The following is a 27,750-nucleotide window of genomic DNA, read 5'->3' as shown; positions in this document are numbered from 1 at the left end:
AAAAAACAACACTTAAAAAATAGACGGCTATTCACCAAGGAAAAGTTAAAGCAGCATATCCATGTGTTCTTGAAGTCAGTTTGTAGAGGACAGTCCTGTGGGATGAAATATCATGTCTTAATGGATAATAAAATGTCTCATTCCTAACAGCCAGCAGAATAAGAGCTCCTGGGACAAAGGTGGTACAGGAAATCTTTTAAGTAACAAATACTTAAGTCCCATTTGGCTATTTTTAAGTGTAAAATAAGATCTTTTTTCCACACAGAGCCAAAGCACTGCGTCTGGGGGCACATGTGGCTGTCCCACGTTAGTGGATGGGCCTCATATGCTCTTGCGCGGGACCGTCTGCTGAGACCTGCTCACATCGTCGACCAACCACCTCCACATGTGTCACTGTGACAGGCTCTTACTTAAGGGGAATGGCACGTTGTTTGGATCCTAAATGAAGTTCCAAGGAACAATTATAGCAATGCTTAAACATTTCAGGCAGCAAAACTGGCTCGGGTACTACCTTGTTTGGGCAAGGAAGGAAATTAAATGCAGATTTCCTGTACTTCTTGATTTACAGACCTGCCCAAAGACGACCAGCATTTCCCCCTTGCCCACGGTTTTGCTTTCTGTGGTTTCAGTTACCAGAAGTCAACCACAGTCCCAAATATTAAATAGGAAATTTCAGAAACGAACAATTCGTAAGTTTTAAACTTCAAGCCATTCTGAGTAGTGTGATGAAATTTTGTGCTGTCCTGCCGGGGACTTGAGTCACCTATCCTTCCAGTGTACCCTCTGTGACGTTAGTCACTTAATAGCCCTTTCCTTTGTCGGACTGACTGTTGCGGTATCTCCGTACTCGTGCCCAAGTGACCCTTATTTTACTTAATGATGGCCCCAAAGCACAAGAGTAGCAATGCTGGCAATTTGGATATGCCAAAGAGAAGCCATAAACTGCTTCCTCTAAGTGATAAGGGTGAAAGTTTCTGACTTAATAAGGAAAAAAAAAATCATACGCTAAGGTCGCTAAGATCTATGGTAGGAACAAATCTTCTATCTGTGAAATTATAAAGAAGGAAAAAGAAATTTGTGTTAGCATGATAAGTGTATAGTTAAGACAGAAAAGCATCAAATTTGTAAAATAAGGTATTTTGAGAGAGAGACCACATTCACTTAACTTTTATTACAGTATGTTGTTATAATTGTTCTATTTTATTATTAGTTATTGTTGTTAATATCCTACTGTACATAATTTATAAATTAAACTTTGTGACAGGTATGTATGTATAAGAAAAAAAGGGTTCGGTAGTATCTGCGGTTTCAGGCATCCACTGGGCATCTTGGAACGCATCCCCTGCGGATAAGGGGGGACTGCTGCACGTGATTCCTGTTGGTTTTAAGAAAGTCACTTAAGTTAGTATCACGTAGTTTGAACTGTGATAGTTGGCATGGCTAATACTGGAAAAAACAGACTCACCTGATGCCTTGTAAATGTGAGAATAAGCTGAAGTAGCTTTAAAACTGAGGCATCTCTCTAGTTCTTTCTCTGTTCTTTTGTCATGCTCATCACATTTTAGATGTATATTTAGTTAAGTATCTTTGTAGGAAACAGATTTAAAGTCAGAAGGGTTCTAGAGTGTCTGCGGAAGAAGTATCACCATTTTTCCTTCAACCACAGAAAAAGTTGCACACATTTTCAGGTTTCTTTAGTCTCTATTTTGAATTTAGTAAATGTATCAATCAATGACTAATATAGTCATTCCTGTAATAACTAAAGAAGAGGCAGGTATCCACAAAGAGAAACAAGCAATAAGGCTGCAAGGTAATTTCATTTTGTGAATTACTTTTGCTTTTCAGAAGATAAATATTCAGCATTTGCTCAATAATTTCTGGTGCTTTCAAAGCAATTATCCTGCTGCCATATGGCATTTACAAGATATCACTAACCATTAAATTACAGAATAAAGAATGCATTTCACTACTTGGAAATGTAAAAGTACCATGAAACTCAGATAAAGTTAAATAACCATTTGTTTCTCAGAACAGTTTCACTGAAAAAACTGACATGAAGGGCAGGTCATTTAAACAGTAGTTTTAAGTTTTAGTGGGACCTTGTGGCAGGGGCCTAAGATACACTGGAGCAGTGATTAGCCACTGATGGAAAAGGAGTACAGGTCCTGGTGGTAAGCAGTACACAGTCTGCCAATGCACTCTTACTTATGTCTATGGGCACCACTATACCAGGTAGGACCACTGGTAGGCACCTGAATGAGATACCATGTCAAATACTTTTTAAAGAAGATTGTTTTCATTGGTATTTAAAATATTTTTCTGCGTATTGTTTTGTGGTATAATCAACCTAATCTTTCCTTTTTTGAGCAAGCAAAAAGCAGCTACAACCTAAAAAAAAAAAGGAGAAAACTTAAAAAAAATTACATTTATGAAGCATATTTGCTGAAAACCACCAAGTACTTACTAATGTTACTTGCCATGTCCATTCACATTTCTAACACCTGAAGCAATACATATACAAATATACTTACTTTAACAAACAAATGCAAGGGATTTTGTGAGTGAAGTATTAAGGTTCTGTAAGAACATAAAAATAAAGTGATCTTAAATGTTTCAGAAGATGGTAACATTGCACAATCAAGCAGGCCATACTGGACATACCTACAGCCCTCTAAAACCTACATTTGCCCTCAAAAACTGATACTGAAAGATTTTCAAGCATCACTAAAAATGGTCTAATTAAAAATTCCTGGGACTTCCCTAGCGGTCCCGTGGTTAAAACTTCACCTTCCAATGCAGGGCGTGTGGGTTCGATCCCCGGTCGGGGAGCTAAGATCCCTCATGCCTCGTGGCCAAGAAACCAAAAACATAAAACAGAATCAATATTATAACAAATTCAATAAAGACTTTAAAAATGGTCCACATCAAAAAATTCTTAAAAAAAAAAAAATCCTCTCAAAGGAGTTAAAATAACCCTTCGAGAGGAGAAAAAAGCTTAAAAAAAGTACATATTGTATCATTTATGTAAAATTCTAGAAAATGAGAACGATTTTATATTGTTAGAGAGCAGACCAGTGTCTGGGGCTTCGAGTGAAGGGAGAGATAGATGGCAAGAGATGAGAGAACTTCTGGAGGTGATGGCAATGACCAGGATGTTGGCTGCTGGGTGGTTTTACAAGTGTATACAATATGTCAAACTAAATAAATTGCACGCTTTAAATGGATGCAGTTTACCGTATAAAAATTATACCCCAATTATTCTTTAATAAGACCCCCACACCCGCAAAAGGGGCAAAAAACAAAACAAACCAAAAACAAGAAAACCTGGGCTAAGTCTCATTTTCCTGCAGAGTGGAGAACGAGTCTAAAGACCAAGCCTCACAGCCCCACGACCTGTAGTTCCATTTGCAGCGCATCCTTCAGGTATGTGGGTGCAGGGTGGGGCGGAAGACTGGAGATAACCTCACCCATCCAATAAGTGAGTGAAAGAGCCGAAGCACCTCGGGACTTGGTGAGCATTTTAAGTTACAGCATAGCCAAGTGGCTTAAAACACAGACTTGGCTTTAGAAGACAAATATGGGTCTCAATGTTGGGTTTAAAAGTGGTCACAAAGTCCCTGTGCCTGCAAGTTTAAAGTTACCTCACGTTCCCCTTCCTTTGTTTGCCATTCCATTTTCCTTCATGTGGGCTGATAGTGGCTGCTGAGTCTCCAGGCATGTAATTCTGCTGAAATCAGATGATGATGGAAAAGCAGACTCAGGCACAAGTCTTAACCTTTAGAAGCCTATTTTCCCACCTGTGAAATGGGAACACCATCTAACTACCATGTGACTGAAATGGACATGTCACTTGGCATTAGCCACAGCAGCTTGGCTTATCACAGGTGTCCAATAAATATTTGTTGAGGAATGAGTGAATAAGCAGGTATATTTACTAAAGTGAAGGCAGAGTTTATAAGAATGTGTGTGTGCACAGATGTGTAGTTTAGAGGGCTAGTAGGTTGATAAAGAAATGAAATACTTAATGTAATTTAGACAGACTACAAGAAATCAGGTTTCTAATGAGCAGAAGTGTAGTGATGTACACCGTGTTATACTTCATACAAATCAGGATTCACTGAAACTGTGAAGAGAATCCATTTAACCAAAAATTAGAATTGGAGGGAATGATGTATTAACTGGCCAATCACCCAGCCTCTCAAAAATCATGATTATGTTACAACAGCACTGAGTATTAGGATTACTGACTTTTCAGTTTTTATTCGATTTTGTATAACGTAAACATGCTGCTCGAGCAGAACACCTCACAGCTCATTTGCTGATATAAATCATTCACCATTTTTATGACCAAGTTTAGAGTAACAATCTGAATTTTATTACAAACAAAAATAAATCTAAAAAGCTTCCTTCAATTATACAGTATGCACAAGGATTTCTGCATCACATCATTTTACATAAAATGTTCTGCACGACAGAAGTAGAACTTCCTACCATTTGAAGAAAGGAGCTGACCACTGAAAACCACACACACTTACTTACAGAAAGAAACAAAAGTTTCACAGGGAAGGCCTGTGATCTGGCTACAGGCAGGAGCTGAAACTAGGAACATAAAAGAAACTTGCAGAAAAAAAAAAAGACATTTGATGCTCTAAAATACTTCACCAAAAATAGTCAAACATTTGTAAACAGCTTTTAAACAGATCTCTTCAATATGCTATGTTGCTATAAGGTAAATATTCTTAACTGATTTTTATTTGACTCAAAAACCTATTTTTACTGCTGAGGAGTATTTCCCTGTAAGTTAGATAAAAGCTTTGTTTTCCTTCCCTGGAGGTAAAAATAAAATGTAATTACGGCTTATTCAAGGATTGTTTGTGAATTTTTCAGACTGGGGCCTCTTAGATACTTGCTTGTCTGTTTGCTATTTCCACCCCAAAAAATGAGGGTTAGAATAAATGGTTAAGACCAGAATTAATAACAAATTTGGCTCCTTGTTAATATCTCTGTTTGAAGGGTTGATGGGTGAGAACACTGATGAAACTGGCTGTGGATTTTAATCATCCCTGCTATCCTTTTCTCCCATCATCAAGGATAATAAGGACTTAAAAAATATGAGCTTGGCAACGCAAGTACTTAAAAACCAAGTAAGGCTGAATTGCACTCAGTGTACAGGACAGCTACAGTACTGAAAATCCCGAGGAACATACTGTAAACAAGCGAGCAAGTGTTCAACAGCCTTTTTTGCATTTGGCATCATGACTTAAAACTACTATTTTCTTCCATTTACTTATTTGGGATATTTTAATGAAGTGATTGCATGTAGTAATAACAATAATAAACTTTCTCTTTAAGTGTGTAGTGTATAGCAAAAACACATTCGTGACTAGAAATAAAACCTGAAATCTAAAATGATAAATCCTAATGGAAAAGTTCAGCCTTAGCATCCACGCTTGGCTACCTCATGCTCTGCGATAATTAGAAAAGTCTCTAAACATTGACTAGGTCCCTTTTGGTGGAGTGACAGATGTACAGACAAGCAGCAATACTATGGAAGAGTGAAGCTTTTCCTTAGAGTTATTTTCTGTGCCAATTTTATTTTACTATTAATACATTAAGCCTAATACCACTTTCAGCTAGGTAATTAAATTATTTGGGAATGAAAACCTCCTTTTATTTAAATGAAGTGATGGTGGATATTTATTTACCAGAAACTTTTTAATAATAGATTCTGAAGAAGCTAAAAATGACACAGTTTAGTACAAACTGTCCTTTACCTTTATTGCTTGTATACACAAGGAATACATTATAAAACTCAGTGGGAAGAAGAAAAAATAATGGAAGAAAAAGTTACCTGCTTTAGTATTTTTAAGAATAGTTTTGATAACTTCTTAGATCAACTTGCTTATCTGAAATAGAGCAAAACTACAATACAATCACGATATAATTCTAATAATCACAGCAATTATGCTTTCATTTTAAATTTTCTCTTCATAAAACATTAATGCTATAAAAATGAGGTCGATGACATCCCTACTTAAAAGACACCTTGTACTGGTATCAAAATGTAATTAATTTTAATACCAACTGAAAAAATAGAGCTTATATAGTTTATTATTTCAATGAAGTTTTATTATTACTTTTATTTTCAAAGTTGGTAGCAAAGTTACTGTTAACAATATAAATTTTCTATTTATAAGTGAAATTCCTTTAAAAGTGTTGAAAGGCAGCAGGCATCCTAGGGTGGGCTTGCAAGGAAAATCAATCATTCCAGTATCAATAATAGGATACTTGATGAATTTAGATTTACTCCTTTAACTTCCTCATTAACTTGTCCTGATTTGCCAGGTTTTTTGCTCATTTGGTACTGTAAAAGAAATCTAGGCCCAAGCCTTTTGGCTGGAGCAATTATTTCCAATTTCCATGATTTCTCTTCAGTTTTTCAAATATACAGTAGAACAATCCAATAATCATTGCAGGAAGGAATGATCATTTAAGCTGGATCATGTTCATTTATCTTTTAATTTCATTTGAGGGATATTAATATTAGAGTCATAAAAGCTTTACAGTTTCAGCCCACATACACGCAATCACAGAATTAAAAATCTTTATACCTTTAAAAAAAAAAGGGTTCCATTTTGTTCAATGTATCATAGACAAAGTTTAGTCTAATGAAATATGCTTTTATTAAATACAGCAGCCGCCACTTACCTTTAAATATTTCATGGATAAAGTTCAGTACTGATCCAAGGATGCTGGCATCAAAGCCCTCACTCTCAACTATCCCTAAAGGTTCTGTATTTCTATAATGTACCACCAATTATTCTAGATTTATAATACCCTGTCTTTATCTTGGTATATACCATCTTTTGGAAAAAAAAAAATTATTGGTTTTTTGAGATGAGATACAAGAACAAAATCATTCTTGAGGTTCCACCTCGAAAAAAAGACGATGATTGCTCATAGCAGCTAGTTTTTGATACCCCTTTTGTTAGGCTAGCCTTCACACAACGAGCATGCATATACAGCCACGGTTTACTGCATCTGTTTTGAAGTTGAGAACTGCTGCTTATTCAAGTACAGATGCCCCCATGTTATATAAGGAGACAGTTGAATTGCATGTCCACCATGAGAAAAGGAAAATAAACGATGAAACAAATGCAGCAAATATAGGCAGCTGGCATTCAGAACACGCCAAAAAGCTAACACTCATGAATTGTCATTATAAGAGTTTTTCTTTCCTTTAAAAAAAAAGTCTTTCTTTGCATATTTTAAAATTTAACGGTCCCAGAGAATCATGAAGTGCCTTGTCGTTTTTGCTGCTGACTCCTGATGACCTCTAGTTGTTTTTTGCACTGCTGATAGTAAGTAGAAAGGCTTTTGTTTTCATCTAAAAGCTTTTTATGTTCCTGTACCAGACGAGATGTATTTTGCTGGTCCTTTTCATCCTGGTCCAGTTCTGCAACTAGTTCTTGCCTAAAAACAAATACCACATATTACACAGGATGGAAATATTCATACCTTAATAGCTGATGATGGGAGCTCAATTAATTAGAACTTTTATTCTGGGTCTATCATTATGCATCTTAGGTACACTACTCAAATATAACTATGGGCTGGAATGGAAACTATCATCTGTTCTTCTGGCGTAACCATACAAATATCATAATCCTTTTAATAAGCAACTGTACTTAGATAAGTAGTGAAAACAGATAAAATGGTATAATAAAAGTGGCAGAAATTTCATTTGGTATCCCTTTTGTGTAGGAAGGAAGAAAAAAAGGCTGGGAAGGGCTTTATCTAGCTATACTTGAAAATAACACTTGAAGCTTTAATCATTCACATTCTACTTTTATACTCACGTATTCGTATTCATATTCTGAAACCACAATTCTATTTAACTACAGTGCAAAGTGGTAGCTAACAAAACATTTGCAAGCTAATTAAAATAGGTGCTATCCAACCTAAATCTCTTTCCTATTTTAAAATAATGAGAAGAATACAAAATACCACTTTTGAACCACTTACTCTTGCAAACGTTTTCGGGAAAAACCAGAGTCTTTTATAGGCTGATAAATTTTTTTTGTTTTTTAAAAAATTTATTTATTTATTTATTTATTTATGGCTGTGCTGGGTCTTTGTTGATACGCATGGGCTTTCTCTAGTTGTGGCTAGTGGGGGCTGCTCTTCGTTGTGGTGCGCAGGCTTCTCATTGTCGTGGCTTCTCTTGTTGCGGAGCACGGGCTCTAGGCGCATGGGCTTCAGTAGTTGTGGCATGCGGGCTCAGTAGTTGTGGCTCGTGGGCTCTAGAGCGCAGGCTCAGTAGTTATGGCGCACGGGCTTAGTTGTTCCGTGGCATGTGGGATCTTCCCGGACCAGGGCTCGAACCCGTGTCCCCTGCATTGGCAGGCAGATTCTTAACCACTGCGCCACCAGGGAAGCCCCCCAGCCTGATAAACTTCTTTAAGTGCCTTTTATTTGGGGGATATTATGTATTAGCTCCTAAAGTGAGGCTGCTGGAAATAACTGAATAATTAATGAAAAGTCCTCAAACAAAAAGTTACTAGTAACATTTCTCATTTAAAGTATTTAAAAATCAATTAAAACTATCATATTTTTCACAGTGCCCACAACTCACCATTTGTTTTCCTCTAGCATAGAACTCCTCTTTCAAATGATTAAAGTATGAAAAAGTATAGGTTAAGTGTAAGAAATACATATTCAGACATAAGAAATACAGTTTTTTTCTTATCATAAAGTGCCACAGAGTTCCATAATTAGTTCTACAGTTTGCAGACTCTAATATTTAATCTCCTATTTAGCCTGTAAAATATTAAGTTGAATTCATCTACATCACTGTATTAGTGAACTGTAAAAAAACTACCTACCACCATAAATCAGGTTCATAGGTTATTTCATGAAGGTCACGTTTAAGAAAACTGAAATACTGTTTTTTAAAGAATCTCAAATAGAGAAGTATGGAAATGGGACTGTATTTCTTTAAAAGAGGAGTAAAGCAGTCTCTGTATCTCCCAGAAAAATGCGTCTAAGTACAAAACTCCCTAGAAAAACACTCACAGATATGAAATAAAGCCCTCTTATAAGTAATTCTACTCTCCTAAACATACACCTGGCAAGAATATATCTACATATATGTTTCTAAGATAAAGCACAACTGAACATTAGTAAATCAAATTATTTTACCTTTGTCCAAAGAAACAATAAATCTTTGTAACAATAAATCTAAACAGCTTTTAACTTTAAAATTCTGAGAACATAAAACACATGGTTATGAACACTGGTTTATTTCCCTTAGTTATATTTTTCCTAATATAATAAGAAATAGTCAAAAGAGATGAGTTTTGCAGGGAAAATTGGCCGAAGGGTACTTAAAACTTAAACATAAACGTAGAGAAAATCTCCACGTTAGAAATATGCTTAGTGATTAATTCTAAAAATTATTAAGTTTTCATGTCTTTAAACAATATTGCACCTTAACACATTTTAAACTCAAAATACTAATGATTTATTTTTATTCATAAAAGATAACTTACTTTCTCTGTAATAACAATGCAATTTCTGTTTGGACTTTCATATATTCTTGTGCCATTTTACAGTGCTGTTCAAACACTGCCATAGATTCTTTGGAGTTTGGGCATGGTGCTAGAGGCTGAAAATAAATCAGGAATGTTAAAACATAATTAAATCAAACTCAGTATCTAACTGAGAGTTAAGACAGAGACTGTGATATATTTTTATAGTACTAAAGCAATGATCTTTTAAAAATAAGTGTTAAACCAGGCCTAGAAAATCTCAGTGCCCTTTTGTCAGCGTTAACTCAGATCTTAAATTTACACTTGCTGCTTTAACACTTTCTCGTTGTTACAGAGAACCATGACTAGAGTACTCTTGGCCTCTGGTTTTACATTTCAGGTTGCCAGACTTTATTATACTGAAAGATGTTTATAGCTCTCACACTCATGAGGAGACACTGAAGTACATTACTTGTATTTTCAGTCACCATGAACATGCCAAAGTACCACAAAATCTATTAAGCAGAAATGAGCTTATATGGCTTTTACATTTTAATGCACTAAAAATAAAGAGCAAAATGCTATTTTTGGCAGTCTTGAACAAAGATATGAGTATTTTAAGATGATTGTTAGAACAGGAACATATGATTTTGGCAATTTTCATTTTGATTGACTTAACTGAGAATCAGTTATTTCGGCTTGATTTTTAAAAGTTTAAGGAGGTCAACTAGAAGCATAAATAAATGAATATACAATAACAGATAGGAACACAACCATCAGCTTTAAAGATAAACTTCTGTAAAAGGAAAAAGCAAACTTTGCTGAGAAAGTACTCCTTTACCTGTAGTTGGTGATCCAGTGTAAGATAAGCCATTGGGATGGAATTATCTGATCCATTGGTATCTGAAATTAAAGCATGTATTTTATTTATTTTCTGTCACAAATGATTAGAAACAAAAAGCAAGAAAGCATGCATGAGATAATGGTATTGTTTTTCTTAGAGTAAAATAAAAGTTATTGCCACTGGTAATTTTTGAATTCTAAAAGTAAACAGAGGACATCCAATTACAGACCATTGGAATACAACCATACTCTCACACCTACAATTTAAGTTGGCTATAAGTTGAATAGAACACAGTATATTAAAGCATGTAAGCCCTTGTTTAATTAAAAACAAAAACAGTGATATGGGACGTTTATATTTTAAATTCAGTCGTAACTGACTCTACCTAATCAAATCCCACATTCTTTCTTTCCTTGATCATGCTAAGTTTACTCTAAGGCTGTGTCAACTCCGGCAACATCAGTGTTCCTTCACAGGGAAAGGGGAAAAGCAAGAGGCACTTTCTCTTCCAGTGGATCACCTTCAATTAGTATAGATTCTAACATGAGCTGCCCATCCCACTCCTCCCAATGAGAATCACTGCAGAAAATGAGCGATGTTATTGACGGGAGTCTATTACACACATTGACAGTATGGAAACTGTGACTCAGTATCATGCCAAAAACAGTTAAAAGGGTTAATTCAAACAACCAGCCAATTTCATCACACTATTTGAACAGACAGGTTTTGTTTGTATTTCAAAAGAGGTAAAACTGCCATAACAACTTGCAAGAGAAGCATGGGATGGTTGCTTCCCAATATTAACATTTGTGTACAACAGTTCCAGAAGCAGGAAGAATCACTGTGAAGTAATATGGACTTTTCTACTTCAGAAGTAGCTGCTTTCCCATCGTTTATAATAGAGAACAAGTGAGCTAAACAAGTGAGCTGTTCAGCCCTTTTTCTGATAAGCGACTCCTTGAAAGAGTGGTGCGGATGAAGGCAGGCAAGGTCAGGACGGCCGCAAGGCTCTGCCTCAAATGCAATAGGAAACCAAGACAGTTTGACGGTTCAGTAACCTCCTAATTTACTGCTGACTGATATTCTAGCTTCAGTTTTTTTTTAAAAGGCCATGAAGAATGTGCTTGCAAATAACTCCAGAAGCGAAGCTAAATCAGACCAAATGAGATAATGCATGTAAGGAATACCGTGCAGTGCTAGCTAGCCTATGGAGAGCACTCAACACACGGTGCTGGTGGTGGTTATTATTATTGTTTTAAAATTATTGTTATTGATACTAAACGAAGAATTGGGAAAGGAGGGCAATTTTAAACACTCAAGTTTACATTTCAGATTAAAAAAGTAATGTTAATCAAATACTGGAGTGCAATAAAGAAGGAATAACAGAGGATTGCCTAAGAGAGCCTTTACCCTAAAATTATATATTAACATAAAGGTTTTTCTGAAATGGCTAAATAAGAAATACATTTATTTCTCTGACGAAACCTCTCCCCACCCCATTACAATAGTTTCAAATAATGCTCCCACGAAACACTGCTTTCCACAAAATTAAACTGATTAAAAGTGACTTCCCTCTGACCTTACTGGAAAAATTAAGTGTCTTGAAAGAGTTTTTTCAACTTAATATTTCCACTCCTATTGCTCTTTCTTAAATCTTTGATACTTGATATATCCTATTAAATCAGTCCCCTATATCCGATACATATTTCAGAATTAAATATATCAGTGTTTCACAGTACTCTGGGGGTGAAAAAAAAAGTCCAAGGATTGTGCTAGTCAAACAATTTTAAAGCCCTTTGAGAGTGGGGAACTTAAGGTCCTTTATTGAATTTCATCTGTTCTCTGAAACCAAGACGTGAGATTTTCTCACTTAAACTGAAATTTAGCTTTCAGTTTCTGGTTACAAGACAGCAAGGCTATGCCACAAAAGTTTGTCTTTTAATTGCTGATCAAATGTAACCTCTTTTCCTAAATGTCCAGATTCACACTGATTTGGTTAAGTTAGGTGGAATCTCTTTTCTAGCCCCTTAAACACAATACTTATAACTATCTCATATTCTCTATGTGCTCCCTTCATGTGGAATGCTGTCTTCTCCTTTCTGCTTTATGACTAAAGAACAATAGTGACTAATCTCACTATTTTACAAAAAAGTCACAGACTATGCCAGGATTATGCTTATTTATAACTATTAAAACATTCGGTGTAGTAGTTTGTTATACAGCATGATGAATTTATTTTTAATGTGTTGGTATTATAACTGTAATCAGAATGCAAGCAATGGGGCATGTCTTATATTTCTATCTTTGCAAAGTACTAAGAACAGGACAAACTCTTGAGTGAATGTTCCCCCTGTGCACCGTTCCCCGCCCACTGTGGGACCCTCTACTGGGTCTAGGCATCTCTTTCACTAGCTGCTTTTGGGTATGTATGTCTTTCTCTATCACCAATACATTCTAAGTAGAAACCCAAGAGCACTTATGTGTTATGATTATTAAATCATTGTGCTCTTTTTCTCTGAAAAAGCACAAAAACCTCTGCCCTTTTAAATTAAAAAATCTAATTAATTACATTGTTTTAACTTATGTAGGCACTTCTAATTTTTTTCTGGGTCAGTGGGCCTTCAAAGAAAAAGGTTTTACCTGTCTCTTTCCTACAATTTATTCCGCTAGCTTGATTATCAATATTTTTCTTAGAAACAGTGCAAAGCTGAACCTCATTAATTATAAACTTAAACCAGATTCTCAACTTCTAAAATTGTATTCAAAATATTTAAAAACGATAACCACACATTTGCAGTGTATTTCAAGGCAAAGTCAAAATTCAGTTGATACTGCAACCTGGACCTATGTATGATGTCTAGCTATTGCTATTTTGTGGTATTTTAGGTCCCAGAAAAGAAACAAAATGCAGCAGTTAAGTGAGAGGGACTTAGGAGAATTTTGATTTTTCCCTCATGAATTCACTATCTGCCACACGTTGACTGGCATGTCTAGATTAGTCCAGGCTGAAGTGAGGAGACCCACCAAATGCTGTAATGTCAGGGCGAGCACGCCCTCACCGAAGGATGTAGGAACCAAAAAGAGCTGACACTACCTGAATGTTAATGATCAAATCTGTCGAGAGCATTTCCCTGCCCACCTCTGAGGAGAAGTACGTCATGATAAATTCTGCACATGTGCTGAGTAGTGGTGAATGTTCTGGATAATCCTAGGCTGTGCTGTGCTGAGGCTGAAACTTAGGAGTTTTTGCCACCAATGAATTTAAACTTACTAAAACTAGTGAGTACACCCAAGGCTAAACATAGTTCTATCTTACATGACGTGGAGAAAAGCCACCCAGTTAATTTTTTAAATTAAATTATGAACTTGACTAAACCATGACAAGTATCTATAAACACTTGTAAGCAGAATTTTAGTTTGTAAAGACAGAAAGCTGACTTTTTAATTGCCACAATTAATAACATAGTTGATCTTATATAAAATCCCAAATTGTTTAATTTTCCAAGATCTAAGAGATCATCTTCCTTCTCTGACATAGTAACATATAGATAATTTTTACAGAAGTATATTGCTGTGTATTTATCAAGGTATCCCCTTAATGCTAAAGAAAAGTTAATTCTATTATGGCACATAATTTCCTGCTTACCCATAATGAAACTATTCCCTTACTACCTTCAGACAGGCAGGTTTTAATACTAATATTTTGATTCTGACCAGTTAGTTTTTCATGCTGGGAGTTTTAATAACTCTTACAAGGCTTTTAAAAGTCTATTTAACAGAATATTTACGTAACTGAAATGAGGTCTCCCTCTCAGTTAAAAATGATTCAAAAGGTCAATGGTCAGAAATGTTTTTCTTATCAAGGTACATAATATCTTGTATTTTTAAAACAAGACTGAGATGAAGATGATTATTTTACCATTCTGATTTTAGTTATCAAAAGATGAGAATTTACTACTATCATTGAGAAGGATGGATTGCAATAGGACAATCAGACTGAAGTATCAAGAATAGAGTATCTTCCTATTTGAAAAAAGTCCCCAAACAAACCATCTTCAAAATACATGTTTAGTATCTGGGGGGAAAAAACACATGGGGCAAGGTAGTCTCTGTCTTAGCACTCAAAAAGGCATTTTAAAATTTATTGCTAAATATTTGATCTTATTAACAGGAAAATCTAAACTACTGTATAATGCCTGCCTTTGTAAGCATTAGAGGAATGACATGATTAAATGAACATAAACATGATAAATTCAACTTTATAATTATAATGAGGAAATAAACTGGTCACCTGTGGAATCATCAGGGGTCCATGGATGACTGCGAGCTGGCTTTTCTGAGGTTGGTCCTGAGGTAGTGATCATTCTGACGCTAGGACTGGATGACCTACTGCTCACCTGCAAGAAGTGACAGGAGGAACAAAGTGTGATTTTGATATGAAAACAAAAATAACAAGAGAAAATTTCCATTCTAAGACACAGGAGAGACTTCCATTTCTATCAGAAGAGGTCCCAAAACACTTGCAAAAAACAAATAAATCCTCTAAGAATATTAGATAAATATACATATGTTAAAAAAATTTATATGCACTCACATAAAATACCTCTTAAAAAACTGATAAGCTTGCAAGGAAGTAAGGGAAAACCTCTGAGACCAGAAATAAAGTCTAGCAAGTGCTTAAGCTGCTAGCCCTGGGAATTTCAATTGAACCCCAATGGCATGTAGCTTTTGTTCTGACTGCCTGCAGCACTCAGAGAAACAGGCATAAAGTCTTGCGTCTTTGTTGGATGTGAGTAGGACTGGCGAACCCCCTGCTTAAAGCCAAAACCCAAGAAAGGCTTCACTCTCAGTAAACTAGGGAAAAAAACCTACCCTACAAAAGCAATAGCAGGACTTCCCTGGGGGCGCAGTGGTTAAGAATCCGCCTGCCAATGCAGGGGACACGGGTTTGAGTCCTGGTCCGGGAAGACTCCACATGCCGTGGAGCACCTAAGCCCGTGCACCACAATTACTGAGCCTGCGCTCTAGAGCCCGTGTGCCACAGCTACTGAAGCCCGTGTGCCTAGAGCCCGTGCTCCACGACAAGAGAAGCCACAGCAGTGAGAAGCCCACGCACCACAACGAAGAGTAGCCCCCGCTTGCTGAAACTAGAGAAAGCCCGTGTGCAGCAACGAAGACCCAATGCAGCCAAAAATAAATAAATAAGTAAATTTAAAAAAAAAAGAAATTTATTATCAAGGTGGGTTAGCCTTGCTCAACAATATAATACAGCAAAAAATGATCATCAATAAACAATATTTAAATAATTAATGATGATGCAGACCACCTGAAGGCAAAACACTTGAAACTGAAGAGGTCTAGGATTACTTTACCCTGCACTGCATTCAGTTTTATATGCAAGACAGAGTGATAGAGTATATTGTGTGCTTTTGGAATCAGATCTGGATTCAAAACTTGGTTACAGCAATTACTGGCCAGTGTAAGGGAAGTAAAGACTTAGGTAAGTTCCTCTAACCCTCAGTTTATCCACCTGCAAAATGGGGCAAATACAAAGTACCAAACTTATAGGGTTAAGATTTAAATAATATACATTAAAGGCCTGACATTAAAGGCACGAAATGGGTGCACAATAAATAAAAGGCAGCCGTTACTGTTGAAGTTCTCTAGTTGATCTGGGCATAAGTCTGATCTGCCCAAATAAGCTCCTGGGAGACTGGGCCTTTTTGGTACTGTCAATGCACCCTGGCCAAAGGCTACCACAAACACACCGGTAGTGGAGTGAGTTGGGTTTAGTATTTGTTGCAGTAAAGCAAAGCGCTCACCCTGGGGCACTTTGGGGTGTAAGAGGGTTTTAGAAAGAGCTTACTAGAGGATCTGGGCTTTTGTTGAATGATCTTGAGGAGGCTCCAAGGAAAGAGGCGTTCACTCTAGATTGGCTACTGTCAGCAAGCAGTGGCAATTCTACAGGGAGGGCAGTCTAGAGTCAGGGTAAAGAAGCATCAGTCACTCATATCCGCCTGGAGAGGGCAATGTTTGTATTTTGTGGGTGGCACAGTGACCTTGTTTTTGTCTGTGCTTAGACAACACTATAAAATGGTCTTGTTTCGTCTCATTTTATCATGGTCTCAGAGTCACTTTGTCTATTGGTGTTCTGAGATATTCTTTATGTCCAGCTTCTAACAACACCAAGGCTTTAGTATCAGTTCCTGGATATCAGGGGCAGCTTTTTTCTCAGTATCTTCTCAAATGGAGGCCAAATCCATTACATGTGCTTAATGAGCTTCCTGAATTAATAAAAACCTTAATCAATTAATTTAAAAGTGAGTTGTATGTTGTGTGGATGCAATCTTTTACATGAATACTTACACAACCACTTTTAATTAAGAAGCTTGCTACGTTCACTATTCCTCCTCTCAATAGAAATGGCAGTATAAAAACAACCAATTTAATTTTAGTTGACAGATGAAAAGTTTAAGTGATTTTATTAAGATCAGTCTCGAATCAAGAGTCATAGTAGAAACTCTCGTCAGATCACTTTCCCCTATGAGATGTGACAGTAAACTTCATTAGTAAGCTCTCTCTTTTCCTCTGATGGTTGTACTGACTGGGCAAATACTTTTATGTTCTTTATCAATTTCCATGGCCAAAACAAACAAACAAAAAACTGCTATGCATCTGTTTAATCACTGCTTAGCCAGATTTTAAAAAGAACTATACCTTCAATTTTGAAAATCCAGATTATGCACATTTTTCTTCTTCAAATAATGAATGTTGTTTTCAGTAGTAATTAAAAAGATTTAATGGTCATTTGTCATAACGTTTTCAAGGGAAAATGTTTTCACAGTATATAAGGATTACCATTTGTCATTCTCACCCCAAACTGGATATTAGGCATTTTAAGTTTGTAATACTTAAGTAATTCTGAAAGAGCAGATCAATTTTAAAAACTGGCTAGACAAGGGCTACACAGCACCTGCTTTAGAATAGGTTTTACCACCATAACAAACTCCCCCTCACTCTGAATCTTTTGGAGTAGTCCATGACAATTCATGCAGGTGACCGTCCCACAATCAAAGTCTGCCTCAGTTCCAGTGTTTTATAGAAGAAAATGGTAATGATCAAAGTCTCAAGTAATACGGAGTTTGTGAGGAAATAAGCAAGGCTTGGTATGGTGAGGTCAGTGCTGAAATATAGCAATGCCTTTATTACAGAATACAGAGAAGAGCACTGGCACTGGCAGATGCTCCTGAACTGTCTCAGAGCAAGCCGCTCATTCCTAGTCAAAGGGAGAACACTTGGCTAGAGTTTCTCATAACTGGAATGTCAATGGCAATAGTAAATAGCATTAAAAAGACTGAGCTCATCAAGCCTCTAAGGAATCAAAGCAAATACCAGATGTCAAGCTATCTGTTACTAAATGCCCTGCTTAACACTTTAAGTATTTGAGGGGGGAGAAAGTGGGAAACTTCATTCAAAACTTCTGGCATCTCACGAAAGCAGATATACTGAAAGAGCTGCTATTAAATAAATAAAACCAAGATTTAAGGTCACCTAATATCATAAAATATATAATAAATTAATATGTATTATGTATATATATTATATGTACATATGTGTGTATGTATGTATTTGATTGTGTGTATGGGTATTGCGAGAAATAAAAATATTTCCAGATATAAATGAAGATCAAGGCTATCTATCATTTAAATATCTCAAGTGGTTTTGTTAGTTAAGTTAGCTGATGGCTAGAAAAGGTTTTCAAATTTTTATTAATGACTACAAAGAATCTCTAAAATTTCAAGTGTGTTATAAAAATGAAATAATAATAAAACACCTTTTAGATGAAAAGCACTAATACATTTTACCAAAAATTAAATCCCATTGTTTATAACATATAATCCTATAATTTTTCATGAATATGGACCATATGTGGTATTTTTATTACTTCAGATGCATGCTATAGTCTTAAAATTTATTTATTTCAGCAAAACTGAAAGTAACAACAAAACCTCATAAATAGTTTTCAATTCATTTTAAGAATGTGATATAAATTATATATGTTAAGTCTATTGACCTGAGTAACAGAAAAAGCAATGACTGCTACTTTTATATACTTGGTTGGTTAAAACTCTGCACTCGTCAGAAATGGCTTAAATTATAGCACTGTCTGGGTCATCTACAGAGAGGTAAGGGGCATTTAGAAGAACATCCAGAAATATAAAGATGAAGAATAAAAACCTGAACAACTGGGATAGAAGACTTTCTAGAGTTTATCCATCTGCTTAGTAAATACTGTCCTAAGGATGTTACACAAAAATATAAATCTAGGGGATATGACGAATTAAAAGATGTTAAGAGTCCACCAAGTATGTCAGTGCCTGTGATCCCGGAGGAGCTGACATCTTTTGGGGAGATATTTATTCCCCTCATTAGTAAAAAGGAGATAATACTAATGATTCATTTTAGAGAACAATGTTAATGACAAATTGTTAAATTACAAAATTGAATACTTCCTTATTAAAGCATATATAAAAACCACATAACATACATAGAGCACTATTGAATTAATCAACCTATTTTCACAAATTTTCCTTCAAGTTAAATCAATAATGGCATCTATACATTTTTTCCCTTAAGTATTTAAGTTCTGGTGATAATGAATTTCTCTATCATAATTTTAGTCAACTCATAAAACTAATTTTGCAGACTATATATATATATATATATATAGTACAGTTAATTCTTGATTTCTGCCCATTACTATTCTTCAAAGACAGAGAATAAATATTAAGTCTTACCTGACCAGGTTCTGTTCCAGTAACAGTCAAGTCTTGGATGGACCTACGTCTTGGCTGCCCGTTGCCTTTTAAAAAATAAAAGAAGTAAAATACTGAAATCTACTTGAAGAGACAATATGGGTTTAACTGCTACAGGAGGAAGTTGGAATCTGTTGCTCCTTGGATCTACACAAAATGTTTGTGAGAAAAATAAGTGAGTTTATTGCCTAAAAAAAAAAAAGAGTGAAAGAAAGATGTAAGGAGAGGAAGAGAAACAGCTATAGTATTTTAACTCAAAAGTTGCTGGCCTACAACAAAGTATGTCCTGATACAATAACCACTCCTACTACACGAAGAGCTGCTGAATTCTCTTCTACCATCTTCTGTCATGTGTTTAAATAGATGAATGCTTGGGGGCTGGGGCTGATGACGGCATCTATTTCAAGGGCCTTACGTTACAGTTTCTACAGCAAGACAGCTAGCAGGTTGTAAGCCATGACTGACTTTAACCAACAGCAGTACCTGGTTTGATTCAGGTCCTGAAAGGATGCTTAGGCTTGAATTTATTACACTGAGTCACACTTACCTAATCCCATTAGTCTTTGTCAGAATCTAGTAGTTTATTATTTGTGAACAACAAGTCTTAATTTCCTAGTGGAGATGAATGACTCTCATTCCATTCCCAAATATACAGCTTGTTGAAATGGGCTAGTGTGTTAATCCTGCTTCAGGAACGTCTATGCTAAAAATAATTTAATTAAAAATCAGTTTATGAAAGAACTCTACAAATGTAAGTCTTCAGTAAAATGGAATGAATTAAACAACAGCTTCACTCAGCACTTTTACTTGGGAATAGGGCTGTTTATACAGTATCTTCTAAGATGAGAGATCAGCTGTCTAAAAGGAAACACCAAAATATTATGAGTAACAGCTGACAAAAAAGTCAAAATTCTTTTGACTCTGAAAGCTATATTATGTCATTTCTTAACTAGTGGGCAGCACTCAGATCTTGTACTCGAATAGTTGTGGACTGATTAGCAGACAGAATTCATTCTTAAAATTTTGTATTTCCATAACCTTCAGTATCTTATTTTAAACCAATCAGCAATATAATTTAGCATCTTAATCAAGGTGACCCTATTGTTCTGCACATAAACTAAAAGGACCTTACAACAGAAGAATAATGTTTAATGCAATAATACGTGTAGTGAACAGAAAAACTCAAATTTACAGCCACCTTGAAAGTGTAACTCTTTTCTATTTAAAGCTATGTTTTAGAATTCTTTGCATAATCTTAACTCAAATTTACTTCGAGTTTCATTTTATTCCAAGCTCCAACTTGCAATTAAATTTGACATAACAACAAACTGCACATTTACTGAATCAGGCACATTAAGATATTTCTGTGAAAACTTTTAATTATCCCTGTTTCCCGGGGACAAAAAGGATCCCTACCACCATGACGAATAAGCAATTTCAGGCACATTTCATTCGACACAATCATTCTAAAATTAGCTTAGATGAGACAGGCTTGTAAAAGTGTCTGGAATTCTCTTTTCAGATTAGCAACATTTGTGAATCTCGGGAACCACCCAGCACACGTGTCTAAAAATCAGTACATCACCATTGCAATAACAACAAAAACAAGCTCCAATCTAGGTGAGGGAAGGAGGAAAGGGGAATAAAAGCTTTTAAGTAGGGTAAAGGAGAGCTGGCAGTTAACAAATGCCATAAAATGAGAAATCTTCAAGCTACAATATGAGTCAAAGTAAGCAATACTAGGTAATGCATTTTCATTAGCATAACCATGGCAGAAACCATCTGGCAAACAGTTCAGACAAAGCAAAAAAGGACTACAATCAACAAATACTTGTTGCTCCAATATTAAGTTTTAAGTCATAATTTAGAAATATGAATGTAAAAAACATCAAGCTCCTATTATCGCAAATGAAAATTACTGGGTGTGTACTCAGTAAATTTAGATTGATTTTGAATTTTTTGGTAACTAAACACTAATTTAGAAACTCACTAACTTTACACTTTTTCAGGGTTCTTTGGTATGTGCATAACTATATTACACATGGCAGTATAAAGGAAAAAAGAAGTAGAAATGAGGGACAATATGATGTTAACAGATGCTTAATCAAGGAATATGAAACCTGTAAATGATGTCGTAAGTATTTTATTCTGTAATGAATTCTGGAACTTTCACGACTTCGGGTAGGGAACAAATGATATTTTTAAGAATAACTTTTCTAAGTAAGAGCAACAAAAGGAATACACTATAGCCCTAAGCCCCTCCCCCACCCAACAGGGTGGTTGGAATGGCAGCTGATAGGTTGATCATTTCTACCACACTAAAACAAAATCCATCTCTTCAAAAAGCTGCTCTTTTTAAGTACAACTGACTTCCTGAGCTGGTATTTGAAAGTCATCACAGAGTCTCTCCAGAGACTGCTGGATCAGGTCTCAGAGAGTAATTCTTGAGGTTTTTCTTATCGGTTTCCTTACCTTAACTACTTATATTTTCCTATGTTCCAACTTCCTGAAGACTCTCTTCATGTAAAAATCAACACATTTTCCTGGAGACATCTCTTAAACAAAATGTTGGAAATTCTGATATTCATAAGTTTTGAATACTAAAAATTATGGGACACTAACCTTATGTGTAAAATACACAATATTTAAAAAATTCACACAGCACTATACACTGCAGGATTATACTAATGCTTCATGGTAAACTGAATATGTAATTTAAAAATATATGTTAACTGACACTGCAGAAATACAAAGGATCATGAGAGATTACTACAAGCAACTATATGCCAATAAAATGGACAACCTGGAAGAAATGGACAAATTCTCAGAAAAGCACAACCTTCTGAGACTGAACCAGGAAGAAATAGAAAATATAAACAGACCAATCACAAGCACTGAAATTGAAACTGTGATTAAAAATCTTCCAACAAACAAAAGCCCAGGACCAGATGGCTTCACAGGTGAATTCTGTCAAACATTTAGAGAAGGGCTAACACCTATCCTTCTCTAACTCTTCCAAAATATAGCAGAGAGAGGAACACTCCCAAATTCATTGTGAGGCCACCATCACCCTGATACCAAAACCAGACAAAGATGTCACAAAAAAAAGAAAACTACAGGCCAATATCGCCGATGAACGTAGATGCAAAAATCCTCAACAAAATACTAGCAAACAGAAGCCAACAGCACGTTAAAAGGATCATACACCATGATCAAGTGGGATTTATCCCAGGAATGCAAGGATTCTTCAATATACGCAAATCAATGTGACACACCATATTAACAAATTGAAGGATAAAAACCACGTAATAGTCTCAATAGATGCAGAAAAACCTTTTGACAAAATTCAACACCCATTTATGATAAAAACTCTCCAGAAAGTAAGCATAGAGGGAACCTACCTCAACATAATAAAGGTCATATATGACAAACCCACAGCCAACAGCGTTCTCAATGGTGAAAAACTGAAACCGTTTCCACTAAGATCAGGAACAAGACAAGGTTGCCCACTCTCACCACTATTATTCAACATAGTTTTGGAAGTTTTAGCCACAGCAATCAAAAAAAGAAAAAGAAAAAGAAATAAAAGAAGTAAAACTGTCACTGTTTGCAGATGACATGATACTATACATAGAGAATCCTAAAGATGCTACCAGAAAACTACCAGAGCTAATCAATGAATCTGGTAAAGTAGCAGGATACAAAATTAATGCACAGAAATCTCTTGCATTCCTATATACTAATGATGAAAAATCTGAAAGAGAAATTAAGGAAATTAAGGAAACACTCCCATTTACCACTGCAACAAAAAGAATAAAATACCTAGGAATAAACCTACCTAAGGAGACAAAAGACCTGTATGCAGAAAACTATAAGACACTGATGAAAGAAATTAAAGATGATACAAACAGATGCAGAGATATACCATGTTCTTGGATTGGAAGAATCAACATTGTGAAAATGACTCTACTACCCAAAGCGATCTACAGATTCAATGCAATCCCTATCAAACTACCAATGGCATTTTTCACAGAACTAGAACAAAAAATTTCACAATTTGTATGGAAACACAAAAGACCCCGAATAGCCAAATCAATCTTGAGAAAGAAAAATGGAGCTGGAGGAATCAGGCTCCCAGAGTTCAGACTATACTACAAAGCTACAGTTATCAAGACAGTATGGTACTGGCACAAAAACAGAAATACAGATCAATGGAACAGGATAGAAAGCCCAGAGATAAACCCATGCACATATGGTCACCCTATCTTTGATAAAAGAGGCAAGAATACACAATGGAGAAAAGACAGTCTCTTCAATAAGTGGTGCTGGGAAAACTGGACAGCTACATGTAAAAGAATGAAATTAGAACACTTCCTAACACCATACACAAAAATAAACTCAAAATGGATTAAAGACCTAAATGTAAGGCCAGATACTATAAAACTCTCAGAGGAAAACATAGGAGGAACACTCTTTGACATAAATCACAGCAAGATCCTTTTTGACCCACCTCCTAGAGAAATGGAAATAAAAACAGAAATAAACAAATGGGACCTAGTGAAACTTAAAAGCTTTTGCACAGCAAAGGAAACCATAAACAAGATGAAAAGACAACCCTCAGAATGGGAGAAAATACTTGCAAACGAAGCAAGTGACAAAGGATTAATCTCCAAAATATACAAGCAGCTCATGCAGCTCAATATCAAAAAAACAAACAACCCAATCCAAAAATGGCCAGAAGACCTAAACAGACATTTCTCCAAAGAAGATATACAGACTGCCAATGAACACATGAAAGGATGCTCAACATCACTAATCATTAGAGAAATGCAAATCAAAAGTACAATGAGGTGTCATCTCACACCGGTCAGAACGGCCATCATCAAAAAATCTACAAACAATAAATGCTGGAGAGGGTGTGGAGAAAAGGGAACCCTCCTGCACTGTTGGTGGGAATGTAAATTGATACAGCCACTATGGAGAACAGTATGGAGGTTCCTTAAAAAACTAAAAATAGAACTACCATATGAGGGGGAAAACTGTGGTGGGGTGGGGATGGTGGTGTGCTGAATTGGACGATTGGGATTGACATGTATACACTGATTTGTATAAAACTGATGACTAGTAAGAACCTGCAGTATAAAAAAACAAACAAACAAAACAACTAATACTAAACTTTCATTGGGTTATCTATATGGAAATATGTTAATATAAATGTTTCAGACATTACGTGAAATTTCTAAAAATCTTATATGTTCTGGTATAATGTTATAAGTCATAATTCTAGTTATTACTTTAAAATGTATATCTCAGAAAAAACTAAATTTCCTTGTCAATTGCACTATTATGAACGTTCATCAAATCTTTAACTGTGGTCATTTTTAAGTCGTTTGTCAGTTACAGACAGTTCTGGGTGTACTCTGATGCTTTTGCAAATATGTTCCTATAAAAGGGTTTCATCTTCAAGGAATTCATAGAAAAGACTCTGACAAGTACAGGTTTCTGGTAACTGACTGTAGTGCTGAACTGAATGAATAAGCATTTTCACAACTCTAATGAAAAACTGATGAACTCATAAAAGTGTTAACAAAAGATCAAGATGAAAAAAAAAATTAATTACATGGGACTGAGCGAACTGATGAGGATGATTATAATCTTTGTGACTTTCTGTTTGAATTAAAAAAAAAAAATTCCACAAGGACTCAGAGGCAAAGAATATAGAAATCAATTTTCACTGCAAAGTAAAGGAGCTGTTACAGTGGAGGATTACTGGACTGAATGTCAATATTATGACATAGTATGAGTGTGTTTCATGTTTGGTAATTGCAATCATTGTTGCTTTTGTTGTGGTAAAAAAAAAAAAAAAAAGAACTACCATATGACCCCAAAATCCCACTACTGGGCGTATACCCTGAGAAAACCATAATTCAAAAAGAGTCATATATCACAATGTTCATTGCAGCCCTATTTACAATAGTCAGGACATGGAAGCAACCTAAGTGTCCATCGACAGATGAATGGATAAAGAAGATGTGGCACATATATACAATGGAATATTACTCAGCCATAAAAAGAAATGAAATTGAGTTATTTGTAGTGAGGTGGATGGACCTAGAGCCTGTCATACAGAGTGAAGTAAGTCAGAAAGAGAAAAACAAATGCTGTATGCTAACACATATATATGGAATCTAAAAAAAAAAAAAAGACTGAAGAACCTAGGGGCAGGACAGGAATAAAGACGCAGACATAGAGAATGGACTTGAGGACATGGGGAGGAGGAAGGGTAAGCTGGGACGAAGTGAGTCACAAGAGGGAGGGGATATGGGGTATATGTACACATATAACTGATTCAGTTTGTTATAAACCAGAAACTAACACAACATTGTAAAGCAATTATACTCCAATAAAGATGTTAAAATATATATATATATATATATATTAAAGTTGGCACAAGTTTCATATTCCTTTACTAGTTTCAACAATTCTGGCTGGTTTTTTTTTTTTTTTTAAAGATTTTTTTGATGTGGACCATTTTTAAAGTCTTTATTGAATCTGTTACAGTACTGCTTCTGTTTTTTTTTTTTTTTATGTTTTGGTTTTTTGGCTGCGAGGCATGTGGGATCTTAGCTCCCCGACCAGAGATCGAACCTGCACCCCCTGCATTGGAAGGGCAAGTCTTAACCACTGGACCGCCAGGGAAGTACCTGGCTGGTTTCTTAGAATAAAGCCTCCTTTAGGGTGGGGTTTTTTTTCCCCCCTACCAAAGGAAAGCAATTATTATTGATGAGTTTTGCTTTCTAATAAACCTACTTCATTAGGTTAGAGTTCAATTATTTAGATTAAAAAAAAATGATCTTGGTAGACCACAATATGGTGCAAAGAGACTACCTAAATATTCACTGTAAGGTTAGATGCACTTCCTTATTTAATTAGCCACAAATATAGAATTCTGCTGAAGGTGAGGTGGCTACTCTTGGCAGAAGTAGGTATAGTATATCTCAGTAGCGCTCTCCTTGGGCCTCAGTGTCCCTAAATAAAGGTTTACAGCTGTTAATGACACTGTGCAAGGTAGGAACTTGAAGATCTAGAAAAGCTCAGTTCTTTCTATCTCATGCTCTCTTCATATTGGCGCTGCACTATTTAAAAAGGGGAAGAACTGCACTAAAAATTTACATATATACAGTTATAGGAATGTTTACAAACAGTATCTACTGGTTCTTGAACCAAATATAGTATTAGAAGGTTATATTTCCGTCCTGATGGAAAAAGCAAAGTGGTGCCCAGGTGTCTCTGCACAGTATCTCGGCCTCCAGCTGCCCAGCATTCTACAAGGTCCTCACCACTCCTCTCCACCCCCGGCACCCCCATCTAAATTACCTAAGATATTTGAAACTTCTGAAGGAGGAAAACAACACATAGGTATTAGAAAGCTAACTACCCATTTACTTTCTGTTAAATATTATGTTTGGCCCTTGGTCCTTTCTATATTCTACTTATTCTACTTAACTATATATTAACATTTACTTTTGGAAAATACCCAATATACAATAGAGCTAAATGTACCTGACTGAAATTAAAAGTGAATGAATAGTCATTAAAATTTTCTCAGTTAAGAGATCTAAATGCAGCTGAAATCATAAGGATTCGTAAAGTTTCTTTTCAGCTTCAAGAATATTATAAACAAGAAATATCAATTAAATTCAGGGACCTGGGCAAAAATATTTTATATATATTAACAAGATTGACTCAAAACATTTGCATATTCAATCTTCTTTATCAAATCCTTAAGAACAGTATGTAAGACAGTACGTAATGCTCTTTGGTCAAAGCATTCTAAAATCCAAGTAAAAGAACCGAATAAACAAAAATCCATGTTCTTATTAAAGTCTTAAAGGGAATAAAAATAGAAACATTTAAAGCAATCCAATAGTATGCCACCCATTCTTTTTTCTTCAACTAAAAGTAATACAAATTAAAATGTACTGGTTGAAAAGGAGAAAGGATTATGCTTTTAAAACTCCAAGTTTTAATGGAAAACATTTAAGAAAGCCTATTTCCTTTCCTGGAAGTCTTATAATGTTCAATAAACAAATGGATTAGAAAACTAGATCAAATGGTTTAAATTCTGGGCAAGAGACTTCTACATTTACATTAACTTTGCTTAGGTAGCACACCGTTATAACGTGGGCAGGACCTTCTTCACAAATGAAGAGTTAGCAAAATGTCATACTCTATTGGTAATTTGCTCATAATTATGTGTCTTGCTTGGTAAAAAGGAGCCAGATCGATCTATAGCCACTCTCTGTGGGCAGGGGAAAGTGGAAGGAAGGTTTATCCATACCAAAGTTTGCCAATACCTCTTTAGAGCCAGGGCCAAGGTAGAAGGGGTACAAAAAATTGTGTAGTCTGATCCATAGGAAGCCCTGAGGTATTAAAGGTTCATTTTTGCACAACCTGAGAGACTGTTAAATTGATGAATATTGGTGTTAGCTGTAAGTTGCTTGTTCTTCCTCATTTGTTGGTGACAGAGTATATAATAGTGTTGAAAAGCAGGCAAAAC

The 27,750-nt window shown here is 35.6% G+C and overlaps 1 protein-coding gene across 12 annotated transcripts in view; it reads right to left on the bottom strand.

The window, feature by feature from the left end:
- Positions 1-1,151: 1,151 nt before the first annotated feature.
- Positions 1,152-27,750, bottom strand: part of MAP3K7 (mitogen-activated protein kinase kinase kinase 7) — a 66,729-nt gene continuing 40,130 nt past the window's right edge. For 2 of the 12 annotated variants that reach the window (XM_082405904.1, XM_082405903.1), the window contains 5 exons: positions 19,173-19,237; positions 14,666-14,771; positions 10,372-10,433; positions 9,552-9,667; positions 4,229-7,473 (listed from right to left, as the gene is read on the bottom strand). In XM_082405904.1, the coding sequence (XP_082262030.1) occupies positions 7,293-7,473; positions 9,552-9,667; positions 10,372-10,433; positions 14,666-14,771; positions 19,173-19,237 (530 nt within the window). In that variant the 3' untranslated portion in view covers positions 4,229-7,292. Of the gene's footprint in view, positions 1,376-1,465; positions 3,728-4,228; positions 7,474-9,551; positions 9,668-10,371; positions 10,434-14,665; positions 14,772-19,172; positions 19,238-27,750 lie in introns of those variants that run through there. The other 10 variants (XR_014248629.1, XR_014248630.1, XR_014248631.1 and 7 more) reach the window with 10 other exon arrangements.

The sequence above is a fragment of the Balaenoptera borealis genome (assembly GCF_965194805.1).
Source record: "Balaenoptera borealis genome assembly, chromosome: 9".
Lineage (NCBI taxonomy): Eukaryota > Metazoa > Chordata > Mammalia > Artiodactyla > Balaenopteridae > Balaenoptera > Balaenoptera borealis.
Note: the sequence above shows the minus strand (reverse complement) of the source record. Positions and strands in the feature narration are given on the sequence as shown.